Below are 27,270 nucleotides of genomic sequence, written 5' to 3'. Positions count from 1 at the left end.
TCGCTTTAGGGAAAAAAAAAAAAAAAAAAAAAAAGAAGAAGAAGAAGAAGAAGAAGAAGAAGAAGAAGAAGAAGAAAGAATAAAAAATTACTCGAAAACCTACTCTCCATGAGAACCAGCAGTTCTTTGACGCATTAGGCCTCGCCTCTGCTTGTCTTGTTCGGCATCAAACGCAATAAACTCATGGAGACCCGACCCAGCAGGCACCATGGGAAAAACAGGGACTTTTTTGTCGGTGATAACCTCCAGCAGGCTTGGTCTGTCAGTATTGATGAGCCATGTCAGGGCGTCGGTGACCTCCTCTGGCTTGCTGACGCGGCGGTGCTGAACACGCATTGCTTTGGCGAATGCCATAAAATCAGGATTCCGCTGGTGGGTGTGTGCATAACGGTCTTCGTAGAAGAGGTTCTGCCATTGTGTGACCATACCTTGTTCCTCGTTATTCAGAACAATGACCTTCACGCCAATGTTGAATTGAGCAGCAGTGGACATCTCAGTGAGAGTCATCCCAAAGGATGCATCTCCATCAATGTCAATGACCAGGGTCTCCGGCCGAGCCACCTTAGCTCCAATTGCGGCAGGAAGACCATAGCCCATAGTGCCCAGTCCACCTGATGTAATCATAGTCTGTGGGTAGCGCCACCGGAAGTGTTGCGCCGTCCACATTTGGTGCTGACCAACGCCAGTGGTGATGATAGTCTCGTGTTTGCGATCGGCGGTGAGGTTGCTGAGCTCTTCAATAAGATATTGGGGCTTGATCAAGTGCGACCGTTCTTCAGAAGACTTGTATAGGTTGAGGGGCCACCGTGCCTTCCATTCCTTAATTTTCTTGAACCACTCGTAGCGATCTGCCATGGTCGTCTTCTTTACAAGGGGCAGGAGATGGGCAACATTTTCCGAGATATCGCCAACCACAGCCTCCGTAGCTTGGACAACCTTGTTAATATTCTTTGGCATAATTTCAAAATGCACGATACCACCACGGCCTTCAGCTGCAGCCCTCTTCGCAGAAGGTGCGAACTTCTGGATGTTCAAAGTCACGCGGTCATCGAACCTTGCGCCGAGAGCAATGATGAGATCGGCTTCTTGCATTGACATGTTGGCATAAGCCGAACCGTGCATCCCTAACATATGCAGGGATTTCTCATCGAGCTCGTCAAAGGCGCCGAGTCCTTGCAATGTGGTGGTGACGGGGATCGAGGCCTTATCCGCGAGTTCTTTGAGGAGTCTAGGTCCTTCTTTGGAGCTCAAGACACCATGACCGGCATAGATGACCGGCCTCTTGGCCCCATTGATCAGATCCGCCACACGAGCAATGGACTTGATCGGAACGGTTTGCTGCATTTCAGCCAACGGTAGACTGGGCAAGGCGGACGCAGTCGGGATCGCCTGTCGGAGCATACCAGCTGTGACATCCTTGGGCAGATCCACGAGGACGGGACCCGGTCTTCCGCTCATGGCGATTTCAAAGGCTTCGTTCAGTCTCTGTGGTAACTCGGACGTATGTTTGACCATGATATTCCACTTAGTACATGCGCGGGAGATTCCCAATACGTCAGCTTCCTGGAACGCATCGCTGCCGATGGCCGAGGTGGCCACTTGGCCGCAGAAAACAATCAGAGGGGTTCCGTCGCAGAGAGCATTCTGTATGGGCGTGATGACATTCGTGGCACCAGGTCCAGACGTGACGAGGACAACACCTGGCTTGCCCGAGGCTCTCGCATATCCCTCCGCCATGTGCCCTGCGCCCTGCTCATGCTTGGGGAGAATAAATTCGAAATATTTGGAATTGTAGATAGCGTCAAAGACCGGGAGTATGGTTCCGCCCGGGTACCCAAAGACATGTTTCACGTTATGTCTCCGCATCATTTCATGGAAAATCTGGCCTCCCGTCATACCTATGAACCTGTTGGATTGTATCAAACATTAGCCATCACGAACTGTGATTCAGGGAGGAATTCCTCATACGATTCATCAACCGCCGCCGGCGATACACGATGGCTCGGAGCAGCGACATCTGTGGTGTTCGGGTTTGCCGCACTTGTTGGTCTATAATTGTACACAGATAAGCAAAGGCGCGAAACAACAATAGAAATATGTAAAATACGTTGACTGTGTCGCAGCAGAGGCGGTTCCTCTAACACTTTGTTTCCTCAGAACGTGATCCAGCAGTCTGGCAATGGGAGTCCGTGGATGGTGAGCAGCAGTCGCAAGGGCGTTGGCTGCCCGAGTCACCTGCCGGGCTCGAAACATCTCGAATGACCCGATGATGGCAAACAGGGGGGATTGGACAGAAATGAAGGGCAGAAATGGAAAGAGAAACAAAGGAAAGGGAGGAAAGATTCTCCGATCAACTATGAGTCAAGGACAGTTACGAAGAAATCCTAATTTTGTTTGGCCTATCATTGAACTCCAAAAGCGACGCCGGATTGTGGAAGACAACTTCGGACATTCTGCGATATCTGAGTCACTGGCTCGTGGATTACTTTAGTTAATATACATTTCTACACAAGCATCTGGATACACGAGATCTACTATCAAGATATCAAATCACCTCTTGTCATTCAGCTGTATTCCTTCGTGGTTTCTTTACAACATTATCTATCATCGATTGATTCTATGGTTTCTATCGAACGACTTCGGGGGTCAATCAAAAAATATCTCGGTAGATATAAATTTCAGGCATGTATATATATGTACTAGTAGGCCAATCGACACTGTGGACTAGCATTGATGAAGACAGCAAGCTCTCGAACCTAAACATAGTATAATTTAGTACTATCTTTGAGGATAAAAAGAAGACTTACTTACCTTCTTTAGGGTATCCGCAATATGTCTTGTAGGCTGTCTTGACTTGGATTGGAGCGACTTAGTACGCGCATCAGACCACTCATATTCTACTTCTTTGTTTAGTGGGTTTTCTTTGATCTTTCCAAGTAGCTCATTCAGACTAAGCTGAATAACATGCGAAGTGCATGGAACCCGGAAGATAGAAGTGTCACATAGAACTTGCGACTGGACCATCTCTTGAACAGTGCGATGGCTCACACATGACAGCTCAGCACTGTAGCGACAGTTGATACATCCAATTGCGGCTACTCGAACAAGCAGCCATGCTGTCAACAACCCATATAAGAAACCCTTCACTACCTAGATAGACTTTCTCTTCTCTTCTCCAGATTCAATATTCTCGTCGATGGCTACAATAGTTTAGATAGGAATATCAATTCATTATTAACTACTATTCCGAGCCCGTGACATCTACCAGAGTCAGGGACAGTGGAAGGAAGCTGAGATGCTGCAAGTGCAAGTAGTGGAGACATCCAAGACAGTACTGGGGGACGAACATCCTGACACTCTGATCAGCATGCACAACCTGGCATCAATCTACCAGGATCAGGGTCAATGGAAGGAAGCTGAGGAGCTGCAAGTGCAAGTAATGGAGACAAAAAAGACAGTGCTGGGGGACGAACATCCTGACACTCTGATTAGCATGCACAACCTTGCCTGCACCTGGAAATCCCTAGGCAAGCTTCAAGATGCCTTGGCTCTAATGGAAAATTGTTCTGAGCTGTACAACAAAAGATTGGGCCCTAATCACCCACATACCAGATCCTCTTGCCGTGCTCTTAGTGACTGGAAGGGCGTGCAGAATCCATTGCCAAATGAAATTATGAAACTACCGCAGCAGTGCCTGTGACAGTCAACGGTCAACAATCAACAATCAACAGCTAATGACCAACTGTCGATGGCTGCAAACACTGCCGATGGAGCAATATGAGCAAATGACGAGCCCTAGCCCTTCAACACATGATCGCACGATGAGTAGATAGTTTCTTTTCTTCTCCTTCCTCTCCAGATTTGATATTCTCATCAATAGGCTGCCTAGTCTAGATATGAATACTATTCGTTTTATCTACTAGTTATCAGGCCCGTGAAAGTGCCCACTCAAATAGAACGTCCGCAGCACTCACAGGAAATTGCAGCGGAGTATAGAGCACCTTCGGTGATTGCTCAGTTGCCCCGTGAAGAGCATATCAAATCATTTCATATGCAGATACAATAAGCTGCAAAACTCTTTCTTGGAAACCATCCCCTTATTATAGCTTCCAGAAAAACTTCACCCGCGCCGCAAGGTCAGGATTTATAAGAAGTCGATTGATGGCGCATCGTCATAGTATACGGGGTAGGCCTAGGCAACAAAGAAATTGACTCGTGGAATGAACTTAAGTCTTGAATTTTCAACATGCAGAGTATGAGTATGTATACTGAAAGTATCAGAGGAAGTGCATAGCCTGCTAAACATTGAACAACTTTCACATCACAGACCACATATGTCACACAGGCTAGCAGTGCTAGTGGTAAACTGTTTACAGTACCAGTTATTTTTGCTCGTCTCATTTGAATCATGCGTCCAGAATATCTACGTAGAACCATAAAAGTCGGCGGTTGACAACAAAATACTAGTTTAAACATCTGGTATTTACAAAACAGCATCTAACTTACAGAAAATTCGGTATATTTACATTCAATACCGATCGTAAAATACCCCAATAATGGACTAAACCTGATATAGATTAGGCCACGGAAGTGGCGTTGAGAAAGAGTCGTAAAGGTATACTCCTTGTACTGCTGTGCTCTGTATAAGTACTCGGAGTACGCTCCCCGCTCTGACGTCGTGACGTTCCTCCGACACTTCATCGCCGAACATCCATCTACAACCATCCCAGAGAACATGAATACCATCCCGATCGAATAAAATGTCAAGTTCACGAGTACAATACACACCTCCTCCATCGCCGTCGCCCACGGCTTCGTTCTACGACGTCAGCGACGACGAGGAGGACGAATACAACACCATCGCCCATTCGGCGTCGGGGAGAGGCGTCAAGTTACTATTTTCCAAGAGCAAAGTTAGTTTCCTTGTCTCTGGTATCCATAAAATATACTGACAGCACAGGTCTACGTCCATCCGTCCCCCTCCGCCAAAGATAACATCCCCGGCTTTATCGCTCTCATCCAGCAAAAACCCGCCCATCGTCCTGCAGAGCCCGCCAGCTCATCGAAACGCTCCGATCCTTCCTCCTATCTTCTCGCTTGGGTTCCCGAATCTTCCCTTGGCGATGCATATAATACCTACGTGAAAGTCGATTTATCCGATGAAGGATCAACGCCGCGACAGAGATACCTGGTGCCTCCCTTGCCGACGACGACGACTCTCAAAGATCCCGTCGGTTTATATGCATTTGCGGTACCGTTATCGGAAATATACTCGCTGCTCGTGCGCCCGCCTAGTCTAGGATGGTGGTTTGGGAGTTTAGTGATTAACACCCGTCTCGGCGATAGCTTCCCCGCGCTCTTTTTCCACGACAGCGAGTGCGAGTCAACAATCGTGCAGAAGAAGAAAAAGACCAAGGAGACTTTCGATCCGTTCAGCGACGATGGAAGCATGTTCTGGGGTGGCGATGAAGTGCTCAAGTGGCTCCGGAATTACGTCAACGTGCAGCGCTCGGAGGTCGAGAAGAACGCGTACCTGATCAACCCGTCGGATGAAGATCTGGTCTCGTTTGGAAGTCCGATGATGAGGGAGGAAAACGCGGAACAAGAAAATCAGGGCGGGATGGATCCGTTTATGAAGACGCTCAAGGAGACGAGATGGAAGGTGCTTGAGCAGTTGAGCAAGATCACTACCTTTACGAAACGGACCGCCAACGATATCGCTGAAAATCCTCGCATTCCGCCGCAGATTCGTCGTCTTATGAAGAACCCTCAGGTTCAGACGTTGCAGGATGAGTTTGATAGCGCGAGGATATACCTGGCACGTTGGGCCATGAGTCTTGCAGAACAGAGTGAGAGGGAGCGGAGTCAGCGGATATGGACTGCAAAGGATGTTCTCGAGATGGAGGACAGCTCGGTGGGAGAGTTTGAGATTCTAGAAATGGAGACTGGGACGATGGGTATCCACGAACGACGCAAGATTGTCACCCTGGAAGAGTGGAAGGGATTCTTCGATATTTCTGGACGGCTACAGGTGACAATTGACGAGGTCACGGAGAGAATCTTCCACGGAGGTTTGGATCCGAACGACGGCGTCCGAAAGGATGCATGGCTTTTCCTTCTCGGGGTGTACCCGTGGGACAGCAGCCATGACGAGCGTCAGGCGCTGATGAACTCGAAACGGGATGAGTATATTCGTCTAAAAGGCGCCTGGTGGGAGAGAATGATTGAGGGGACTTCTACGGCCGAGGAATTTGATCACTGGAAAGAGCAGAGGAACCGGATTGGTAGGTTTCCTTGGTTCATTGCGTTAATTTGATACTAACATCTAGCAGAAAAAGATGTCCACCGGACAGACCGCACGATTCCATTGTTTGCAGGAGAAGACATCCCCCATCCGGACCCCGACTCGCCATTCGCAGATACAGGCACGAACGTCCACATGGAACAGATGAAAGACATGCTCCTGACCTATAACGAATACAACCCCGACCTGGGCTACGTACAAGGCATGAGCGATCTCCTCGCCCCTCTTTACGCTGTCATGCAAGACGACGCCGTCGCTTTCTGGGCATTCGTCGGGTTTATGGACAGAATGGTATCCCCCACCTCTTACCAAGAAATCATTAAACTCGTCTGACAACAGCAGGAACACAACTTCCTCCGTGACCAATCCGGCATGCGCACCCAACTCCTCACCATCGACCACCTCGTCCAACTCATGGATCCTCAACTCTACCTGCACCTCCAATCCGCCGACAGCACCAACTTTTTTTTCTTCTTCCGCATGTTGCTAGTCTGGTACAAGCGCGAATTCGAATGGGCAGACGTTCTCCGTCTCTGGGAATCCCTCTGGACAGACTATCTCTCCAGCAGCTTCCATCTCTTCTTCGCCTTGGCTATCCTCGAAAAACATCGCGATGTCATCATGGATCATCTGAAGCATTTTGACGAGGTTCTTAAGTACAGTATGTCCCTCCTTTTCTCCCTCTGATCAAAAAATATGATGCTAATGTGGGGAACAGTAAACGAGCTCTCCAACTCAATGGAACTAACCCCCCTCCTCACCCGCGCCGAATCCCTCTTCCGCCGCTTCGAGCGCACAGTCCAAGCAATCGACAAAAAGAACAACTTCCCCTCCGCCCCCACCGCGCACCGCCGAAAACCTTCGCAAACGGATAAAGGGAAATCAAGAGCTCCAGAGGGATCAAGTACCGGCGTTAGTGCTGGCGCTAGTACTAGTACTCAGCCTGGAGATAGTGAGGATGCTGAGGCGAAGGTTATTTCACCGGAGTTGAGGATATTGTTGAGGAGGGATATTCCGTGGAGGAGGCAGGTTAGGGTTGAGGAGAAGAAGCCGGCTTAGTTGGTTCTTGGGTTGAGCTGGGTGATGGTCAATGAGGTTACGACAGTTTTAAATGGTTGCTGGTTTCGGGTTTTATTATCGTGCGCATGTATATGGGATCGGTTTGGTTGGTCGGTGTTTTGCTTGCTTTGGTTTCGTTTCGTTTACTTGCTGCATGATAACGAGGATAAATATAGATACAATAATATTGTTAACATAGTCTGATTTCCAAAGACATGAACATGGCATGGGCCATATTATACAGCTGTCAGTTCACCTTGAGGGGGAACTCCAACAGAAAGTGATTGTCTTTGTCATCCCCATTGCTAACTAACTAACTAGTTACTTACTGTGCTTTAGTGGGATGTTGCACTGCAATTGGGAAGATAATGGTCCTTATCCACCTGTTGTTGTAGCCATTTTCGAACCAGTATGGATAGCTAATATTTTTTTTTTTTCCAACCTGCGAGCTCAATAACACTAGTCAGGTAACTCAGAAGAAAAAATCAATATCGATAAACTTTCTCCATGAGAGAAATCTCCCCGCAATGCCCGGAGCGATGCCCTTGTTATGAACGTGGCTGCGTGCCGAAGGACATGGCCTCCACGGCACAAATCATATATGTATACTAGACGTATCGGTCACGACTGTATATACTAGTCGTGGTCTCGGGGGCATTTATAAGCCATGGCATGCCATGATCCGCAAACTGACCCAGGAGGGAGGTAAAGCTCGACATAACGTGAACCTGAAACCGTCCGGTATCACTTGCGAAATATGTAAGAGGTCATTGGATCTCCAGCAGATAACATATGTAGATTTATCGACCATGTGGTAATTCCCAGTGGTATCCACACCAGATACATCCACGAAAGAATAGAGATGCAGGCGACAAAAGACCATGTGGTCGGCCCTTTCTTGTAAACTCAAGCGAACTCTTCTACACTTCATTTAGAGGATCTGAGAATGTTGGGCAGCTCCACTGACATCGAGACACAGCTGTGAAAGTCTTGCGGTTCCTTGTAGTTCTGTGTGGGCTGTGGTATGTAGGCCATTTGAGAATTAACTTAGTTTCTGCGTGATCAGGTTTTCAGGCTGTTGTATCTGTTGAGTGTTTGATGGAGATGGTTAGTGAGGTCACTTGTTGGTAAGCCATCTGTATGGACGTCTGCTTTCTTGGTTAATTTATCAAGATACGTTGTGTAAAGTCGATATGCTTTGTATTCGCAAGCAACTGACGAAGGGGACTGAAATTTCCACTTAATAATATGTGTGATGCGTTGGACCTTTTTATTGCGGGTATGATATCCTCGTCCTGGATACGATGCCATATGGCACGCCCGTGTACTAGTAGTCTCCCCGTCTCGTCCGGGTCTGAACCTCGCTTGGTATCTCGGTTCCTGCAGAATCGTTCTCTCTGTCATGAATTTAATTGCGCACTCCTCCACGCTGTCCTTTTGTGCCATCTTTTCATTCTCCTGGTAAATCAGCCCGCAGTCCGCGGGCCCATCTGATAGTATCCGCGAGTTTATAGTATCCGCGAGTTTTCTTAGGCAACCGTCACTATCAGCTGTAGTCCCATACCACCCTAGAGGTGATGTGCTTGGCGGATTACCTCCAGGTTCCGTCTTCGATGGCGAGCACAAGATGACGGAAGGGAATGAGTTAGCTTGTCTAAAGGGTAGCTCCACAAGCGTGGTGTCAATTTATTGACTAGTCAATCCATTGGGTCTTGGTTTGTGTTAAATTTTGTTGGCCTGATTCATGTTATCTCAATTTGGAATTTAGATGGCCTGTATATACCGCGAAGACGGTCATCATGTTAGAAAGAGTCGCGATGGCAGCAACACTGGTGGTCTGCTTGGTGGGTTGCGCATCAAAATTTCAAAAGGCTCGTCTCCTGAGAAACCTCAGGATCTTACAACATCAGACATGCTTCCAGTATGATAGAACCTAAGCCGTTATAGATGGTCGTGTTGATAATTATCCTAATCCATCTAGCGACCAGCGGTACGTGGAGCCTGCCTAGGGCGTAACAGTCTTCCAGGCGTCTCTTCGGGGTATAAAGCTGGTTTTTAAGATCTAGCAGCACTCGAGTGTCAGTGTCTATCAGGGCTAGGGCAATTCGGGGGAAGTATGATTCTCACGTTCATAAGTCAGAAATGACCAAGGACAACACCTCAAAGTGTCTTTGTGCCGTTGACCAGGTTATTGGGCTATATGCTCCGTGGTCCTGTTTCGGTCTCCCGTAAACCCCTTCCGAGAGCTTGAACGCACTTGTTCTCCCGCACTTGTAGACCGTGCTTAGATAGTTGGGACTTGGCTCCACGGCGTCTTTGAAGCTTCGTGGGTCATCGAACGTTTTCTTCCTCAAATTTGCGATAGTTGTGTGTGACCCTGCAGCTGGAGCTGATGGATATTGTGTTGATTTGAAGTTAAGACTCCTTTACGTTGTAGGCTGAATGCTGCGTAGTAGTATATACGAATACAGCCATGCCAGCCAGCGACACCGGGCTGTCGATTCGGGCCGCGAACCTTTCGAATGGTTCAATGTTTGTGATCCTCGTCTCCCTTCAGAGTGTAAATCTGCTCTGTAGGATCTGAAATTGTACTGTAGTGTCAGTGCTCCTTAGTTGCCCGCTGTCAATTATACGGGAACAGGAGCAATGGTCTCAGGTTCAGCATTCGCTCGAAATTGGTCATAACGTTGTGATTTTTTGTTGAACCAAGGGATTTGGCAATTGTGTTTGCCGCATATGCAAGTATTGGGTACGGATCTAATACGGGTATTCACTTGCAAAGAGATTCTGGCTGTCTGCATCTAGAGATCACGCGTTTGAAAATCGTGTCGAAAGGTCCCATTTTCCATGGTGAGTGTTCCTGTGGGAGAAAAGTGTCAGCTTATCAAGGCAAGCCATAATGCCTTGTAAATCAAAGAGTATACCACTTTGCACAAACACCCCAAAGTGATTGGGGATAACAGATCGGTCGATTGCTTCCTTTATCAAGCTCAAGGCCCTAGGCATTGCATATGAGAGGGCTTCTGTCTCAGATGACTGTATGCCGTTGGACTTAATCCAACACAGTTTTTGATAGCGTAGGCATCTTGAGGGCCGTTGGGCACTCTAATTGAAAATGCGCTCCAAGTTGATGATTCCATCCGAATGGGTCGTCGATCCAAGGGCCTTGGCTTTGTCTTCGCCCCAGAACCAGTAGATTGAAGGGGCATAATATAGACCAGCTTTAATCGCTTGTGACATACCTATTAGGTCATTGGATTTCCACAACATTTGTAGATTTCTCGTGCTGTAATCGCGCATCCGTGTTCCATGGTGAGTTGGGCACTCTGAAGAATGCGCTCTATACCATTACATCTGGCCAAGGACATTCGGTAATGTTGTCGGTCACAGAACTAGGGGGTGCAAAAGGCTCAACATGAGCTGGTGATGATCACTTGTGGCATATCTGTTAGGTCATCAAAATTCCACAACATTGTTGTCACGAGTCCTGTCTTCCAGGATGAGTCTTCCTATGGAAGATTTTTTGAGGATGGACTGGTGGGATTTGGTCGCGAGAGGTGTCTGTGGATAATATTCCTCGAGTTCCTCTTCGGAGGGCCAGTATTTGTCCCCTGTTTTCCTTTATCAGGAATGAAAAGTCAGCATATATCGAGGAAAATCACACTTGGAGAGCAAGAACATACCACTCTGCAGAGACACTCCAAAGTAGTTTGGTACAACCAATCTATCGATAGCCTTATAGCATGGCTTGTCAACGTCCCATGTCTTAGGACTCTGGACGTTCCATATGTCTTTCGAGATGGCTTCTCATAACTGTTTCAGATGATCGTGAGCCATCGTGTCGGATGTTGTGGTCGCTCGTTGTAGCCGACACTTGTAGGGCCGTTGGTCTGCCCTCCTCGACGCTCTCGAGCTGTGTAATTTTGCGGTTCCCGGTGGGACCTATAGAATATGTGTTGCAGCTCAATCAGTGCCATTTTCAGTTCTGTTGAAGAACGTGCTCTAGATTGTCCGTTACATCTGAATTTGCTGTTGATCCAAGGGCATTTGCAAGGTCTCCGGCTGCAGAGCCAGGAGGTGCAAAAATCTCATTATAAGCTGGTTGTAATCATTTGTGAAATGTCTGTAGAATCGTTGGATTTTCACAACATTTATCATTGCGCGTGTGGTAACCACGCAAGGTCCCATGTTCCAGGATGATGCGTCTGCAAGGTAATAGATTCGGTGTCTTATAAAGGCAAATTCGAAATAAATCAGAAATATACCGCCGTACAAAAACCCTGAAGTGGCTAGGTATGACTGATCTGTCAATAGCATGCTGAGCCAACGTTATCACACTTCGCTTGTTAGGGCTCTAAGCGTTGCGATCGAGATGGCTTTCTGTTTTATATAATTGTGGGCCGTTAGATTAAAGCCAACGCAGTTAATAGCAGTGTAGTCACTTGTAGGGCCGTTGGGCACTCTGCTTTGCTAGGCTGATAATGCTGGTCATCTGGATTTGCCGTTGATCCAAGGGCATTTACCATGTTATCAGCTGCATACTGAGCTTTTCGGTTCGTAGTAGGTGCCGAATTGAGATATTTACAGGTGGACATGGTATCGTTGGTCTTCCGGGAGTAGATTACACCCTTCGGTCGAGCTCTTACAGTCTCTATGGGCGGTTCTCCATTTCAACTCTCAGGCGAGAGAGACGGCCTTGGGGTCAGCATGAGGGAGGTATTCCCAGGTATTCCCAGGTATTCCCGGACCAGATCTTTTTTTTTTTTTTTTTTTTTTTCATTGATGCGAAGGGGATGAGCCTTGTAGATCCATTCCGGACACAGCTGGTGTTTTATGAATACCCCATAGAGTCTCAGTATCGCACTTTACAAGCGGAAGACTCAACATTCTGCAGATAGTTAGCCCATTCTCTCAAGAAAAAGGCTGAGGACCGACTACTAAGACCAGTAATGGCCTGGCATAATCATGGAACCCATGTGCGGTAATCGTTTGAAATATCTGAAGGTTGTTAGATCTCCACAGCCTTTTGGGGTTGGTAATGTGGTAATCGCGCAAAGTTCCATTTTCAAGGATGGGTGTGCCTGGGAGAGAATAGAGTTAGCGTGTCACAAAGGACAACATGGGATAAATCAGAAGCATACCGCTCTGCACGAACGACCCAAAGCGATTGGCTATAACCGAGCTGGTCCCTCATGTCTTAGGGGTATGGATGTGTCTGGATTCGAGACCGTCTATCTTGCTTTACATGATTGTAAGTAAATGGACTTGACGCAATTATGGCACTTTGAATAGATCTAGAGTGTCACCATTACTACCACTCGGATAGTAAGCATTTGTAGTTTGGGGGCAGAAGAGTTTGACGAAAGTAGATTCGATGATTGAAGACTAGAGCTGCCTATTCTATACGAAATGAGTCACAGTACGACACCTTTTAAGCAGGCATTCACCATCGTATATTTGCCCTTGCACTCAAACCATCCATTCACCAGCTTCTCTACTATTAGCCCACAACATGGAGCACATCGTCCCAAGTTTTATGCGGGTAATCCGCAACATTGACGACCCATCCACCCTGCAAGCCACCCTGCAAGCTACCCTCGAGCACGAGGCCAAAGCAAAACCCACCCAGAATCTGAACCTGAACAACACACAGCGGCGTCAAATCTTCGACTTTCCAGATGCTGAGACAGAAAAGAGGAATATCGCCGCCTCATCATCCAGCACCAAGAAGGATCTCCTGGCACGTGCAGTGAACTCGCCAGACCAGCTCAGCCAGTCTGAGATCCAGCTGCTCACGAACCGATACTGGGTAGATGTTAAATTGGATGAGTCGATAGCGAGACTTAGTTCATGCGTGCTTTTGAATGAGGATGCATCGAATGCAAAAGTTCAGCTAGAAGCCGTTCATGGTGTATGAGAAGAATGAGAAAGAGGCGTTCCAGAATGCAGGGAATGAAAGTTGGCGGTATTGGAGAGAGGAATTCAAGCGAAGAACGGATGAAGATGCTCAGCGAAAGCTGAAAAAAGCATATCCCTGGATTCACCAGCTGTGAGAGGAGCAAAAGGGGGGGGGGGGGGGGGGGGGTGAATTGAAGAGGTCTTGGGGATATGCGGTCTACTGGAGTCCGGATTGCGCAGATACCACGGAGTGCGAGGAAGAATACGAAAGAAATATGAGTAGCGTGCTGTTTGCAATAAGGTCCCGGATTAGTCTCCCGGATGCGTTGGGTTCTGGCTGGGCGTTGGAGAGGTTGGACTGGCCGGCGGACGATGTTGATTTCGAAAAGGGCTTTCAGGAACGATTGGCTGCCCTTCGCAAGAATTTCCGGCAGACCCGCGCTTTACCACCGAACATGAAGCACCCACAGAGTCTATTTGGCGAGAATACAGACGGCCTGCTTGAGGGGATTCAACAGGATGTCTTCCTGTACATCGACAAAGACTGCGTCGATTCTACCTTGGATCATCCGTACATGATGAATGATATGTGGGTTTATGCTGTGGACCCTGACTACACCCCCAACCCTAATGAGAAGGATGGATATAAAGGATACCTCCGTGTGGGATTGCCACAGATTATGCACAGATTCTTCGAAGCCCGGCATTTCCACGCTGATGAGTATCCAATGGAATACTTATGGCGTGCGTCGCTCAAGGCGCCTAGGACACAGGCTTTTGTGTCAATTCATGATGATGAACTTGGTGATTGGGAGGATGACTCGAGTAGAGAGGGTCGCTTATTTGGTAATTATCGGTTGATGTAGATGGCGCTGCGCACACTTACCGGTTCTATTGCTGACATGGCTCAATTCTCTTTACTTATTTAGAGATGTTACATGTTTTTTCTTGCTGTGGAAGGTAGTTACAGAGAATGTTATTGTCATTTTTTATCGCTCCATAGTCCAATGGTCCTATCCCGAGACACTACATGAAAGACCGAGATTCAGCATAATTTCAAGACAGGTAGCCTTTTTCTGCACAGTGTATACCTCACAAGGTAGCAAGACCGATGGCCTTTTCGAGGGCATCCAGAGGAATGTCTTCTTGTACATCGATGAAGACTGTATGAATTCTGTCCTGGATGGTGAACCCTGGGTGGATGATAAGTGGGTTTGGGCTGTTGATCCGGATTACGTTCCCAATTCCCATGACAAGGATGGGTATAAAGGCTATCTACGCGTCCGGCTGCAGCAGATTGTTCACAGGTTCTTTGAGGCTCGGCGGTTTTGTGCTGATGAGTATAGTATGAAATATTTGTGGCGTGCGTCGAAGAAGGAGTTTAGAAACCAGGCGTCTGTCTCGGTTTATGATGATGAGATTGGTGCTTGGAAAGGTGATGGAGTTTTGTGGCAGCGCGGTCCGTAAGGAGCTATGATATTAGACTTGCTTAGTTGGAGTGGCTTAGATGTCGTTGGATTGGTAGGGAGTTGATGTTGAGAGGGGGATAGCGAAAGACGTCTACCTATTTTTGCTACAGAGCTATCATTTGCTAGAAAGGATTTGGAGGTCAATAGGTTGATCATAACATAGTCTCCGTTACCTGGGTAGAATCCACTTTTATACACCACGATTAACTATACAAAATGCGTGTGCAAACCCAAACTATCTATAAACCCCAAACCAGAACCAAAACAAATCAAAGAAATCGTAACTCATGTATACCAAGCAAGCAAGCTATGCATCCCCCTCCTCATCATCCGACTTATAATTATCATCGCTATCACTATGCCACCCCTCCGCCTCGAGGGAGCGGCCCCGAACACCAAAGCTCAGAACAAATCCCAAAAACGACACGGCAGCGAACACGCCAAAGGTCACATACACTCCTGTGGGCATGATCTTGGAGCCAAGGGAGAATAAGCCGCCAGAGAGGAATGGGCCTACGGCGCGGCCAGCGGCGGAGAGGGTTTGGGCTAGGCCGTTCAAGGCACCGAGGACTGCGTGGTTGGGTGCGGAGTTTGTGATCTGGGTTGTTAGTATTGTATATCACGAGATCTTGTTGCAAGGGAACTTACCAATAGAAGTGAACTGGTGATACCACCAACAGCAGCGACGGTCTTGATCAGCAGGACAAAGCATAATTCAATCGCAACCCAAACGGACTTCTGCGAGAGGTGACCGTTCGGATCATCACCCTTATACCCAACAAACGGCAAAAAGAGGAACGAAAGAGCGAATCCAAAAAGCGACGCTCGATAGGACGACCGATTACCCATCTTGTCCCGCAATTTTCCAAAAACGCAGAGCTGGAATAGGATGGTCACCAAGCCAGAAAATCCCTGCGAAAGACCAATCTCTGACGGCGTAAGTCCACGGCCCAATGGTGGCTTGGCCTGTGCAAAGACCGGGAAGAGCGAATTGAACGAGATGTTGCACAGTGCGAATATGAGATATGACACAAGAAGCAGTATAATATCCCGGTTCCAAAGCTCCGATGGCATAAGCTCCTGCTGATTGTCTTCATCATCTGGCGCTTCAGACGCAGAGTCAAGCTCGCTATCATGGTCCTGGCTCTCGTTCCGGACTGGGTGATAGTGTGGAGGCTCGACGTATCTCGCGCGTTTAGCGAAGCTCGTGTATTGCCAGATCCATGTGAACAGTGCGCGAACCCTGCGTTGAAACTTAGGAAACGCATCTGCATCTTCAAGACTTTCTTCCAGGAAGAAAATCGACAAAATAAAATCCACCAGCAGCACAATCGCAGATATCAAATTCGGCATAAGATACGGGAACGGGTTCGGCTCGCTCTTGTTCAACGGATTGCGCTCAAAAATCAACAAACCACCTAGCAGGGGACCTGTGACGCCGCCAATACCATAAATAACCGGAAGATAGGTGAACGCCTTCGACTGGTTACTCCGATCAGTAATTTCACCCAGGCAGGTCGAAACCAAACCCTGATTGCCATTAACGGCACCCATCACCGCCTGCACAAGAATCGCTTGCCATAACGTCCTGCACAGCCCGAATGCAAGAAAAGACACAGCCGTCAGGATAGTACCTAGCAGAATTACTGGCTTCCGCCCCACACGATCAGACAACCACCCCCAGAAGTAATTGGTCACGAACTGCGCCAGCGCAAAAGCAGAGGCCAGCGTTCCCACGTATACACCCACCGAACTCAATTCCACCTCGGGGAACGAAAGCACCATATCGGGGAGGTAGGGACTGATCGAATTGAACGCCGTCTGTTCGCACAACGCGATCACCGCCAACATGGCCATTTGTTTCTTCGGGAGCGGGGACTCTGGGCCCGAGTGGTGGGAGCTGGATCCTTCATGGTTGTGATGTCGCGGGTCATCGACCGAGGAGTTGGATTGTTCGGATGTCGGTCCTCCTCCGCGTGAATTCGGTGGCGGCGTGTCGAAAGTCTGGTAGTGTTGCGTTGACGACCGTCGTCGTTGGAGGAGGTTTCGCTCGTTCGATCTCATTTTGGGTCGTTGATCGTATCCTTTCCAACGCTTCAAGCAACCTGTATAACCGCTTCGGTACCCCGGACGCTATTCAACAATGGCCACCAACTGCCCGTGGCAGGGGTCGTCGCGCGGTTTGGCTATGGGATATCAGACGTCACAAAGACAGCAGTCACCATGAGTATTATTACCAAGAGACCAAAAAAGCAAAGTCACTGCAGCAAGAGCGTAACCGAGATCAAGCGGCAATCGAGGGAGCAGGAGTAGCTGAGACCGGCGGGTGATGTAAGCGAAATGGAGGATTCCTGATCTGGACTAGTCGATTAGTTGTCCAGTGAAGAATGCTCCATTAATAATTGTGTATGCAAGAGATGTTCGTTGCAAATTCGTTGCGATCTAGGCTTGTTTTGTCTGCGAATTAGAGGCTACGAGAGTGGGAGATCGCTGGCAGGTCAACGCGAGGTTATGCTTTGTTTTGGCTTATGTAATTATTTATGCTGTTTTGTTTCCAACAAGGCCGGCTGGCCCAATGGTAAGGCGCTTGACTACGAATCAAGAGATTGCAGGTTCGACCCCTGCGTCGGTCATTCTTTTTGTTTTTTTCATCTATTTATCTGATTTTTTCTTTTTTGTCTTTTTGTTTTGTATTATTTTTCTTCGATGTCGTCGTGTCGTGGATTAATTAAAAGCTATATGGATATCCAAGTAATCAAAAGAATGCTATGTCTAAGCCATGATCTATCGTAAACGCTCACTTCATCAACAAATTGACAGCCCACGGCACACTCAGCCCTCTGATATCCCCATAATGCTGTCCAACACCCAGGAACACAATAGGAATACCAGTGGCATGGACCATGCTCACAAGCGTACCGACCATATCACCAACAGTATCACATTTACTGATAATGAAGCCGTCCAAATTCCGTCCAGTGCCAAACGCCTGGTTAAAGTTGCGCGCCTGCATAACACTGTCCGTACCAACCAGAGCCTCGCCAACCATGAAGATCTTGTTGGGATTGGCGAATTTGGCGAACTTATCCAGCGACGACATCAGGCGTTGGTCATTGTGGCGACGACCCGCGGTGTCGATGAGGACCACGTCGAACTTGTTGACGGCGCCGTATTCCACTGCGTCCTTGGCGACGTTGGCGGCGTCCTTACCATAGCCCTTTTCGTAGAGTTCGACTTCTCCGACGTTCTCGCGAGCGCTGAGCTCTTTCAGGTTCCGGGCGTGGACTCGGAGTTGCTCAACGGCGCCGGAACGGAAAGTATCGCATGCCGCAATGAGCACACGGTAGTTGTTTTGGAGCAAAAAGTAGCAGATCTTGCCCAGGTTTGTCGATTTACCGACTCCGTTGACACCCACGATCGAAATGACATATGGATGAGGTGTTTGTCCTTTGCTGGTCGGCGATGTGACGGCATCAATCTCACGCAGCATGTCCAAAGAAGAGGTGGGAGTGAGAATCTTGCGCAAGGAGGATTCCATGGCCTGATGCAGCGCAGCATCGACGCTTTGGAAGTTGCCGGTCTTCTTTCCGACAAGCTCCCGTTGGACTCCTTCGCACAACCGTACAGCCGCCTCGCGCGCAACGTTCTTCTTCAGCAGATGATCTTCCATCGTCTTGAGAGGCTTCTCCAAGTCGGCTTCGGTAAGAACCTTTCCGCCCACAACATTGCGCAGCATGTTGCCAATCGCGCTGAAACCAGATCCAACGAAGCCGGAAGACTGATTTGACTTGGGCTTCTCACTATCCGCATTTTCAAGGATCGAATGGACCTCCTCGCCCAGATCCTTCAGCACGAACTGGCCTTTGCCGGTCCTGCGGCCCATAGAATCTTGCGAAACCTCCTCCACGGCTGCCGTTGGCGCATCTTCACCGTCAGCAGGTGCGGAGTAATCCAAGACCTCGCCGTCGTCCTCATCAGCAAGCCCATTTGCATCCCATCTGCGCTTCTTCTTTTCGCCCTTGGAGCCCTTGCCCTTTCGAACTTTCTCATCGCCGGACGAAGTGTTGGCGCTGGCGGCCTTGCGCGCGCGGCGAGACACACGACCAGCCGGACCTCCCTTCGCGGTAAGGATACGGCTTGCAGGTGTTGGTGACCTAGAAGTATCCCGAGACGGGGGTGGCGTATCCTCATCAGAGGTCGCCACGCCCGGCGCAGCTTGTTGCTGCGCTTTTAGGAGGCCAGGTACTGGCGGTGGCGGCGGTCCTCCATTATCAGACGAGACAAACGGATCCTTCTTATCCTCTCCATCCGCGACGGAAACTTCGACAGGCGCAGATGCCGTATTGTCCTCCAATTCCTGGACTTGCTGGTCGAAGTATCTATCGAACTTGTACTCGATGGCCGTCGCGCGCGAGCTTTTCAATTGGTCCTTGTAAAGATCGATGAAAATAGTCGAGATGTTATCCAGGAGCTTGTCGATCCAGCCAAGGTGAAGCAGCGATTGGTAGACGGCCTAGAGAAGTCAGTCGCCGCGGTAGGCAGGCGCCAGAGACAACGACATACCACAAAGATCAGGTTGAGATCCTTCACTCTCCTCCACTTCAGGGTATATTTCTCCTTCTTGAACACCGGGGAAGGACCATTTGCTGTCGGAGGCTGGTTGAGAACCTTTTCCTCGATAAATACGTCGTTGATAAGACCGTTCACGACATGCGCACCGATGGGGGCGTAAGATTTGGACCATAAGACAACCCCAGAGGTAGTCAGAATTTCGAAAGCCTCCAACATATTGAAATATTCTGAACTGCGAAAAAGGTTGTCAACAGTAAGAAGTTCAAAAGGAAGTGACGTGGTGGAGATTTGCGGCGAAGGCAGCGGAGAGACAGCTCTCCCGACGGCGGAAAGTTGAGCCACGTATAAACACACTCCGGACTTCGCCTTACTACTTACTTACTACCACTCTACACCACCATACTACAACGCTCCAAGTCACACAATCGGCGGGGGAACACTCTCTCAGACCCAACTATTCTTCTTTCCGTCCCTCCCTTATCTCCTCATTACACAGCATAATGTATCGCCAGCCTTTCGCGCCGCCGCCAGCACAGTCTCCTCCGCTTCATCACCCCGTACCGCAGCATGTTTCTACTGTGCCCATGATGCGCTCACCACCTCCACCGGCACCTCAGCAGCCTCAGATGGCAGGCTATGGCAATCCGTATCAGCCGTCGCCTGTACAGGGTGGCAGTGGGACATATAACCCGGGGTTCGGGGGGTTCATCAATGATCCCACAGCCCAGATGGGATTTCAAGTCGGCAAGACGGCGATGGCGGCTGGACAAGAATACATGGAACAGAACGTGAGTATTGTCCATTGATCAGTACTATCGCAAACCTATTAACGTAACCGCCCTGCAGTTCAATCGCTACGTCTCTATCCCCGCGCTCAAACACTACTTCAACGTCTCCAACTCCTACGTCCTGAATAAAGTCCTTCTCGTCCTTTTCCCGTGGAGGCATAAGCCATGGTCTCGCCAACAAGCGCGTCTCACAGCAGCAGCAGCAGCAGCAGGCCCCGACGGTCAGATCTCCCAGCAGCAATACTCGTCCATGTTCCTCCCTCCTCGCGATGACCTCAACTCGCCCGACATGTATATCCCCGTCATGGCCCTCGTCACCTACATTCTCCTTACGTCGATGCTGGCGGGCTTCCGCGGGAACTTCCACCCGGAGCTGCTTGGGTCGACGACCACGACGGCGATTGCGGTTGTTTTGTTTGAGATCTTGGTTTTGAAAATGGCCATGTACATTTTGACCATTAACAATGAGTCGCAGCTGTTGGATCTCGTGGCTTACTCGGGATACAAGTTTGTTGGGATTCTTGCGACACTGGTGACGGCGGAGATTCTGACCCCTGGGAAGGGAACTGGTGGCTGGATCGGCTGGGTTGTGTTTATCTATACATTCCTTGCTAACGCCTTTTTCTTGGTACGTCCATTCACAATCCTTCCAGGTCGAATTGTTAACTGACGTCTCGCAGCTCCGCTCCTTGAAGTACGTTCTGCTCCCTGATTCGACCAGCGACGTCTCGATGCGCACCGGATCTATGCACACCGTTGCGCGCTCGCAGCGCAACCGCCGTACGCAGTTCCTGTTCCTCTACTCGTACATCATCCAGTTTATCTTTATGTGGGTCCTGAGTCGTGAGGGACCGATTTATGTTCGGGCAGGGTCTGCTCAGTGATTTGTTTTATTTAGCATCATGATATAGATGGAGCTATGAGACATAATATAGCCAACTTTCAAAAGCATTACCAGTTCTACTAGAGTTTACGAGATGTATTGGACGGACAAATAGACATGCAAAACGAATCAATGAATTTCATCTAACTATCAGATGCTAAATAATCGAACTCGAACCTGCACTTGAACAAAGTCAGCATCAATCAACCAAAAAGCTGAATGATAAAAACGGCAATGAATGAAAGTCCTCAGAGATCTTGGTGTAAAAGCAATTATCATCGCCCGAAAGCGTCATATACTATCTAGGCAGTGCTGTTGTCTTAATCTTCGGAGTGTGCGCTGGCAAACAAACTGTCTTCACGTACCTTGTGCAAGTATCGAATCGCATCAAATCTTGGGAAGTGTTGAAAAAGCCTGTGTCTTTGAATGGTCAGCACCAGTCTCTACCAGATGTATTATGGCAATAGTGTAGAAGGACATCAGAATATGTAAGAAAGGAATATCATGCTGCAGCGCTGCATAAGAAGCCCCGGCGAGGGCTTCACAGACACTGGGTCAATCGCAAATTACCGCATCATGTGAACGGACGAGTAGAGATATGTGTTGAACGTACCGATTAGTTAATGGTGAGTGTAGAGCTGGATGTTAGTAGTAGCAAGATATGATCAACAGAACACATAATTTCTGGAGCTCAGTCTGAAGCTGTCAATACAAAAGAGCTGCAAAGACAGCTGAGAAAAAAAATTAATGCGGCTTAAAAGCACCGCCGGAACGGAAAAACGACACCCACGCCAAGGCGCCCACCAGCCCTAGGCCGCACGGCAGCCCCAAACACCGCCCTCTGAGTGGCCAGTAAGCGAGGCTCTGTGGGCAACCGGGCGTGGCAGCGAAATTCGCGATTCCAGCAGCCACAGCGAGCGAATCTTGTGCGTTCCGGACGACTTCGACAACCCCGACTCTTCGACAACACCTTTTACACGACCGCCCTTGGAGTTAGTCGACCGTGAGTTCTATTCTGCTATATTCAGTGAACAGAGATTTTCCGATTTTTACGCTCGTTACGCTGTTACGCTGTTTCGCTGTTTCTGAACACCCGCTGAGACTTTTTGTGTTGTGCGTTATAGGAAGCCCTTCGCCATGGCCGATATCGACGTGAAGATTGCTCAATGGAAGCTGGTTGAGGTTGGCCGTGTGGTGCTCATCCGCCGCGGTCCCTTCACCGGCAAGCTCGCCGTTATTGTTGAGATTGTCGACCACCGCCGTGTACGTTTATCCCGAGTCTGGACTGGATTGGATTGGATTGGATGATTGGAGATTATACCGATTTGGAGGAAGACGAGACAAAAGGAATTATATTGACAAGATTCGCGCGACAGGTCCTGGTTGACGGTCCCTCCAACGAGGAGCAGAAGATCGTCCCCCGTCACGTCCTTCCCCTCGCCAACGCTACCCTCACCCACTTCACCATCCCCAAGCTCCCCCGTGCCGCCGGTACTGGTCCCGTCAAGAAGCTCTGGGCGAACAACGAGATCGACGCCAAGTGGGCTAAGAGCAACTACGCTCAGAAGACCGAGGGTGCCGACCGGAGGAAGAACCTGACCGACTTTGAGCGCTTCAAGGTCCTCCGCCTGAGAAAGCAGGTACGTTCTGCACACTCCATGAGAAATGGAATTGCGTTGCGACGGATCATATATGCGTCTACGCAATCTGGGGGAATTCATAGGGAGAAGAATGGTGCTAACGGATATAGGCTCGTTACGAGGTCCAGAAGTCTCTCGCTAAGGCCAAGGCGGCTGCTCCTAAGGCATAAATGGTTTCATGAGGCTCGGTGCAAGTGTTAGGGGATCCCTGGGACGGTTTTTCCTTTTGCTGAGGGTTTTTTCTTTTAATTCAGCAAAAATGCTGTATGCATATTATTGACAGCAAAAAAGAATGATTCAAAACTTGATATCCCGTGTCCGATCGACCGTGTTCTTGCATCTAGACCAATCTGGAGATGCTACAATTTTTTTTATCTCTGCTACTATCTTTACATAGACTGGGGTATGGAACCGCGTTCGGTTGAGCAGTTGAGCAGCTATTCCGTATAGTTCCATATTGGGATTGAACGCTGGACGTAAATATTGTCAATTGTAATTCTGTGATTTCTGTATATTTATTTCTATATTTTGTAGACTGTAAACTGTACTTATGCTGGAATACTACATAGTATGCATGCACAGTGGGCAGTTGAGGAGTGGGAGACCCAGCCTCGCTAATCGATTTTCGGCAGGATGACCTTCACACAGCATTTACGACCTTCAACCTCCAACCAGACAAAAATACCCACCCCGTCCACCAAATACCTCTTTCCGCGAACCAGGTATGCCAGTTTTGTTTTCGAGTCGTTGAATCCTTTCCTGCCGTCGAATTCCTCGATTTCCCGCCTGTTTGTGGGAAATCGTGGGGTTTTCGGGTGTTTTGAGGGCACATTTGTGCCCGCCCGCACTGCACCTGTGCGAGAACAGCGAACAGCGAACAACGAATACTAACTCCCGTTTTCTTAGAAAATTCTAAATCACAATGGCCGACCCCCGTGTTGAAGAAGTTCCCGACGAGGAGCCCACCAAGCAGGTTGAGGAGGCGGGCGACAGCTCTGAGTCTGAGGCTGGAGACGAGCCCACCATCCCCGGAGGCGCCGCTGTCACCATCCACTCCCGTAACGAGAAGAAGGCCCGTAAGGCCATTGGCAAGCTCGGTCTCAAGCACGTCCCGGGCATCACCCGTGTTACTCTCCGCCGTCCTAAGAACGTATGTTTCCCCGCGATCTGGAAGAGGGACGAGAGAGAGTTGGGACGAAACGGTCGCTAATGGATTACAGATCCTCTTCGTTGTTAACCAGCCCGATGTTTACAAGTCGCCTTCCAGCAACACCTGGATGTATGTCGAATTCCAACCTTCAATATGACTACGGAAAGCAGAACTGACACATCGCAGCATCTTCGGTGAGGCCAAGATCGAGGACCTGAACTCCCAGGCCCAGGCTTCCGCTGCTCAGCAGCTGGCCGCCGCCGAGGCCGCCGGTGGTGAGCACGCTGGTCACGACCACGACCACGACCACGACCACGACCACGGCAAGGGCAAGGCCCCCGAAGTCGAGGCCAGGAAAGAAGAAGAGGAGGACGACGGCGAGGAGGTTGATGAGGCCGGCCTCGAGGCCAAGGACATTGACCTTGTCATGGCCCAGGCCAACGTCTCCCGCAAGAAGGCCGTCAAGGCCCTCCGGGAGAACGACAACGATATCGTGAACTCGATCATGGCCCTCAGCATATGATTTGTCCGGTGATGGAAGCCCTGCCGGCAGGATGAATGAGTGAGCTTTGGGTGCGAGTGTCACGTTGATATCCCTGTTCTGGGCCCTCTCCCTTAGTGTATAGCATGAAAAGCACGATAATTTCTTCATTTTTACTTGTAAGCATTGCTGTAAGCTTTCAATTCGTATTGGTATTTCAATATATTTCAATTAGGTTTATAGAGCATTCTGTAATATCAGTCCGCTTTACTTGTATGTGGTGGTCTCGGAACACGGGAACAAAGTCACGTGAGGGCGCCGCATCCCAAACCTTGCCGAATGAATCCTCAACTCTCCGAACCTCCCATTGTGCAGTTAACCCCTCCTCTCCATACAACACCGTCACAATGGCCGCTGTATGTACCAATCATGCTCTACAATTCAACGCATTCTTTCCAATGGGGAGGAAATAATTGCTAACTCCCCCCCCCCAGCGCAGTGCCGCTCTCAAAGTCGACTGGACCAAGGTGACCAGCTCCCTCGGTCTCCGCGGTCAAACAGCCACCGCCCTCCAAGCCTTCAAGAAGCGTAACGACGATGCGCGCCGCAAGGTCCAGTTCCTTTCCGAGCAGCCCCAGACCGTCGACTTCGCCCACTACCGCAACGTCCTGAAGAACCAGGCCGTCGTCGACGAGCTCGAGAACCACTTCAAGACCTTCAAGCCCGCCACCTACGATGTCAGCCGCCAGGTCAAGGCCATTGACGCCTTTGAGGCCCAGGCTGTTCAGAACGCTGAGCAGACTAAGGGCAAGGTTGAGGCTGAGATTGTTGAGTTGAAGAAGACTCTTGAGAACATTGAGACTGCGAGGCCGTTTGAGGATCTCACTGTGGTATGTTATGTTACACAGCCATTGAGGACAATACAGATGCTGATGAATTACAGGACGAGGTTGCTGCTGCCCAGCCTGAGATTGACGAGAAGACCTCTTCCCTGGTCTCCAAGGGCAAGTGGATGCCGCCGGGCTACAAGGTGCGTTCTTTTTTACATCCGAAGTCGGACTATACTAACAATGATTTTAGGAACGCTTCGGCGACCTTGCTGCCGTTTAAACGGAAAATATCCTGTCATATTATGCCTCCTTATCCTTCGACCAATACAATCACGCAGTAATTGTCAACCCTGCCATGTGCGACTGGCCGTGATTTGGTTGTCGGATGTGTATAGAACTTTGTTCGAATTAGAAGATGTTCCATGATCGTATTCTATGTAATCCCCATATTATAGGCACATACCCGGCAAAATGCACCCGTACTTATGACATGCTCCCGTCGCCTTAGTGTGGATATTGCAGGAAATAATAGCCGCACCAATAAGTAGACACATTTCTTACGGAGTACTACGGAATACTATAGACGAGTGTACTTCCATATGGATTCAATATCCTGCTACAGTTGTAAAAGTCACGTTGTGCAGACTGTCACTCCACAGATCATCTTCGCTAAGACGTCCACCACCATCAGTTCACTACTCACATCCCAAAATGCCACCATTCGCGCTGCAGAGTCGTGACAGGATAACTTCTTGATTATCAATCGACTGAAATCACCCTGCACTCACTACAATACTCAGATCCCGACGCAGACACGACCGAAGAATCACCGTCAACGCATATTTCCCACCCTCAGTGTTAACAACCCGCAGCTACAATCCAACACGATAATTCGACTCATCACCCTACCCACCTCCACTCCCCTAAAACGATCAGATACATCCGATTATGTTGATCACGATAACAGCTGGTCATTCACCACTCTCGCGTTGAGTAGCTAGTGAGCAAGTGAGCACCGAGCTGTGATGATTCGGTCTTGATCTCGAATCGAACGATTGCTGCGCCCCGAAGTGACGAACAATGTGTGAAAAGAGAGTACCGAATATGAGTGAAAAACGAGTACCGACACGGATTGAATGTCTTCCTGTCGAAATCATTCAGACGATTTTTCTGCATTGCGTGGAATTCAATCTTCCCCGCGCTTCGATCCATATCGCCAGGGCTCTTTCGGATCCGATAATATATACATGGCTTATTCGACTGGCGTTTACTATCGACAACCACGAGTCTCGCGGCATCTTAACATCGGAATACTTACCTCCGCCGCTTGACTTTCTCGGTCTCTCGAAGCAGGAACGGACAGGCCTGCAGAGCACAATTCTTGGATCACGGTGGTGCACATTACCGTTGATGCGGAAGTGCCAAGCAGGATTCCTCAAACATGTTATCGCGATCCAATGCAACCGTCTGGAATTTTCCTCAGAGGACAAAAACAAGCTGTCAAACCTGGAGCAGCGTTTCGAAGAGTCGACCAGCAAAATGGATGCCCAGGGTGCCCCCAGTAAGGACTCGGTCGATCTTAAGATCCTTGCAATGCGTGAATCCACCTATGGGGGTCTAGGCACCTACGACGACTGCGTGCTTAGTATCTGGTTCAACTGGGGCCTCGTGGTACTCGGCAGACCCGTTTACGAGCTACCTTTTCCCGTTAGTGAGGAGGAATACAGATTCCCAGCATGTGTATCTACTATGCCACGCATGCCAGACAAACTCCTCTGTCCTCCCTGGACGCCCGACAAACTCAGCTTCCTGGCCCTATTAGCGGAAGAAGCGTATATCGACGAGGACGAAAATTTTGAATGCTCGAGGCGTATCCTGCGACAGGTGATTCGCGACCGGGACTTGGGTACTTTCCAGCGACTGTTGGGATTGTGCATTCGGCTCAGGTGCTACAATTATTCTAGAGACTGGCCGCTGCTGCCGTGTCATTTCCGCGCTGCGCTGAAATATGCGGATGAGCGGGATGATCCGTTTATCAAGCTCCTGGTCGAGAAGCGTTGGTGTGATGTCCCGGAGGATATACAGTTGAAGGATCAGTTACTGAGGAGATATAACGCGGCTGGAGCTGAGTATAAGTGGATTCAAAAACATTGACGTGGTATCCTAAAAAAAAAAAAAAAAAAAAAAAAAAAAAAA

At 49.1% G+C, this 27,270-nt stretch overlaps 10 protein-coding genes and 1 non-coding gene across 11 annotated transcripts; 8 read left to right on the top strand and 3 right to left on the bottom strand.

Moving 5' to 3' along the window:
- Positions 1-11: 11 nt before the first annotated feature.
- Positions 12-2,450, bottom strand: ASPGLDRAFT_75970 (uncharacterized protein). Its single transcript, XM_022549830.1, has 3 exons — positions 2,108-2,450; positions 1,969-2,049; positions 12-1,906 (listed from the first exon to the last, which is right to left on the bottom strand). The coding sequence occupies exons 1-3, from the start codon at positions 2,251-2,253 to the stop codon at positions 100-102; spliced, it is 2,034 nt and encodes a 677-aa protein (XP_022398544.1). The 5' UTR covers positions 2,254-2,450; the 3' UTR covers positions 12-99.
- Positions 2,451-3,262: 812 nt separating this feature from the next.
- Positions 3,263-3,700, top strand: ASPGLDRAFT_131723 (uncharacterized protein; the record flags this gene model as incomplete). The annotated part of the gene is made up of 1 exon (XM_022541069.1): positions 3,263-3,700. A coding segment is annotated over one exon (438 nt), but the record flags the coding sequence as incomplete, so codon positions are not given.
- A 1,060-nt stretch (positions 3,701-4,760) lies between these two features.
- Positions 4,761-7,363, top strand: ASPGLDRAFT_27737 (GTPase-activating protein GYP7; the record flags this gene model as incomplete). The annotated part of the gene is made up of 5 exons (XM_022543686.1): positions 4,761-4,913; positions 4,961-6,284; positions 6,333-6,595; positions 6,644-6,965; positions 7,023-7,363. The coding sequence occupies 5 exons, from the start codon at positions 4,761-4,763 to the stop codon at positions 7,361-7,363; spliced, it is 2,403 nt and encodes an 800-aa protein (XP_022398542.1).
- A 5,512-nt stretch (positions 7,364-12,875) lies between these two features.
- On the top strand, positions 12,876-14,817 carry ASPGLDRAFT_1497061 (uncharacterized protein; the record flags this gene model as incomplete). Its single annotated transcript, XM_022542067.1, has 3 exons — positions 12,876-13,272; positions 13,502-14,107; positions 14,346-14,817. 3 exons carry the CDS (start codon positions 12,876-12,878, stop codon positions 14,726-14,728), a joined length of 1,386 nt encoding a protein of 461 aa, XP_022398541.1. The 3' UTR covers positions 14,729-14,817.
- A 48-nt stretch (positions 14,818-14,865) lies between these two features.
- On the bottom strand, positions 14,866-16,884 carry ASPGLDRAFT_75967 (MFS transporter). The gene is made up of 2 exons (XM_022549829.1): positions 15,379-16,884; positions 14,866-15,328 (listed from the first exon to the last, which is right to left on the bottom strand). The coding sequence occupies exons 1-2, from the start codon at positions 16,792-16,794 to the stop codon at positions 15,038-15,040; spliced, it is 1,707 nt and encodes a 568-aa protein (XP_022398540.1). The 5' UTR covers positions 16,795-16,884; the 3' UTR covers positions 14,866-15,037.
- A 407-nt stretch (positions 16,885-17,291) lies between these two features.
- Positions 17,292-17,363, top strand: ASPGLDRAFT_t124. The gene has a single exon. It is a non-coding gene; the product is annotated as a tRNA-Arg (tRNA).
- Positions 17,364-17,527: 164 nt separating this feature from the next.
- On the bottom strand, positions 17,528-19,518 carry ASPGLDRAFT_131287 (signal recognition particle receptor subunit alpha; the record flags this gene model as incomplete). Its single annotated transcript, XM_022541030.1, has 2 exons — positions 17,528-19,243; positions 19,294-19,518. 2 exons carry the CDS (start codon positions 19,516-19,518, stop codon positions 17,528-17,530), a joined length of 1,941 nt encoding a protein of 646 aa, XP_022398539.1.
- Positions 19,519-19,889: 371 nt separating this feature from the next.
- Positions 19,890-20,974, top strand: ASPGLDRAFT_27733 (protein transporter YIF1; the record flags this gene model as incomplete). Its single annotated transcript, XM_022543685.1, has 3 exons — positions 19,890-20,090; positions 20,149-20,718; positions 20,771-20,974. The coding sequence occupies 3 exons, from the start codon at positions 19,890-19,892 to the stop codon at positions 20,972-20,974; spliced, it is 975 nt and encodes a 324-aa protein (XP_022398538.1).
- Positions 20,975-21,901: 927 nt separating this feature from the next.
- Positions 21,902-23,066, top strand: ASPGLDRAFT_154172 (60S ribosomal protein eL14). The gene is made up of 3 exons (XM_022542343.1): positions 21,902-22,236; positions 22,350-22,613; positions 22,724-23,066. The coding sequence occupies exons 1-3, from the start codon at positions 22,111-22,113 to the stop codon at positions 22,781-22,783; spliced, it is 450 nt and encodes a 149-aa protein (XP_022398537.1). The 5' UTR covers positions 21,902-22,110; the 3' UTR covers positions 22,784-23,066.
- Positions 23,067-23,535: 469 nt separating this feature from the next.
- On the top strand, positions 23,536-24,402 carry ASPGLDRAFT_59857 (nascent polypeptide-associated complex subunit alpha; the record flags this gene model as incomplete). The annotated part of the gene is made up of 3 exons (XM_022548401.1): positions 23,536-23,763; positions 23,834-23,892; positions 23,950-24,402. 3 exons carry the CDS (start codon positions 23,536-23,538, stop codon positions 24,284-24,286), a joined length of 624 nt encoding a protein of 207 aa, XP_022398536.1. The 3' UTR covers positions 24,287-24,402.
- A 182-nt stretch (positions 24,403-24,584) lies between these two features.
- Positions 24,585-25,504, top strand: ASPGLDRAFT_84002 (F1F0 ATP synthase subunit d). Its single transcript, XM_022550243.1, has 4 exons — positions 24,585-24,660; positions 24,739-25,134; positions 25,188-25,274; positions 25,325-25,504. The coding sequence occupies exons 1-4, from the start codon at positions 24,652-24,654 to the stop codon at positions 25,352-25,354; spliced, it is 522 nt and encodes a 173-aa protein (XP_022398535.1). The 5' UTR covers positions 24,585-24,651; the 3' UTR covers positions 25,355-25,504.
- The last annotated feature ends 1,766 nt before the right edge of the window (positions 25,505-27,270 follow it).

Source organism: Aspergillus glaucus, assembly GCF_001890805.1.
Source record: "Aspergillus glaucus CBS 516.65 unplaced genomic scaffold ASPGLscaffold_17, whole genome shotgun sequence".
Classification (NCBI taxonomy): Eukaryota; Fungi; Ascomycota; class Eurotiomycetes; order Eurotiales; family Aspergillaceae; genus Aspergillus; species Aspergillus glaucus.
Note: the sequence above shows the minus strand (reverse complement) of the source record. Positions and strands in the feature narration are given on the sequence as shown.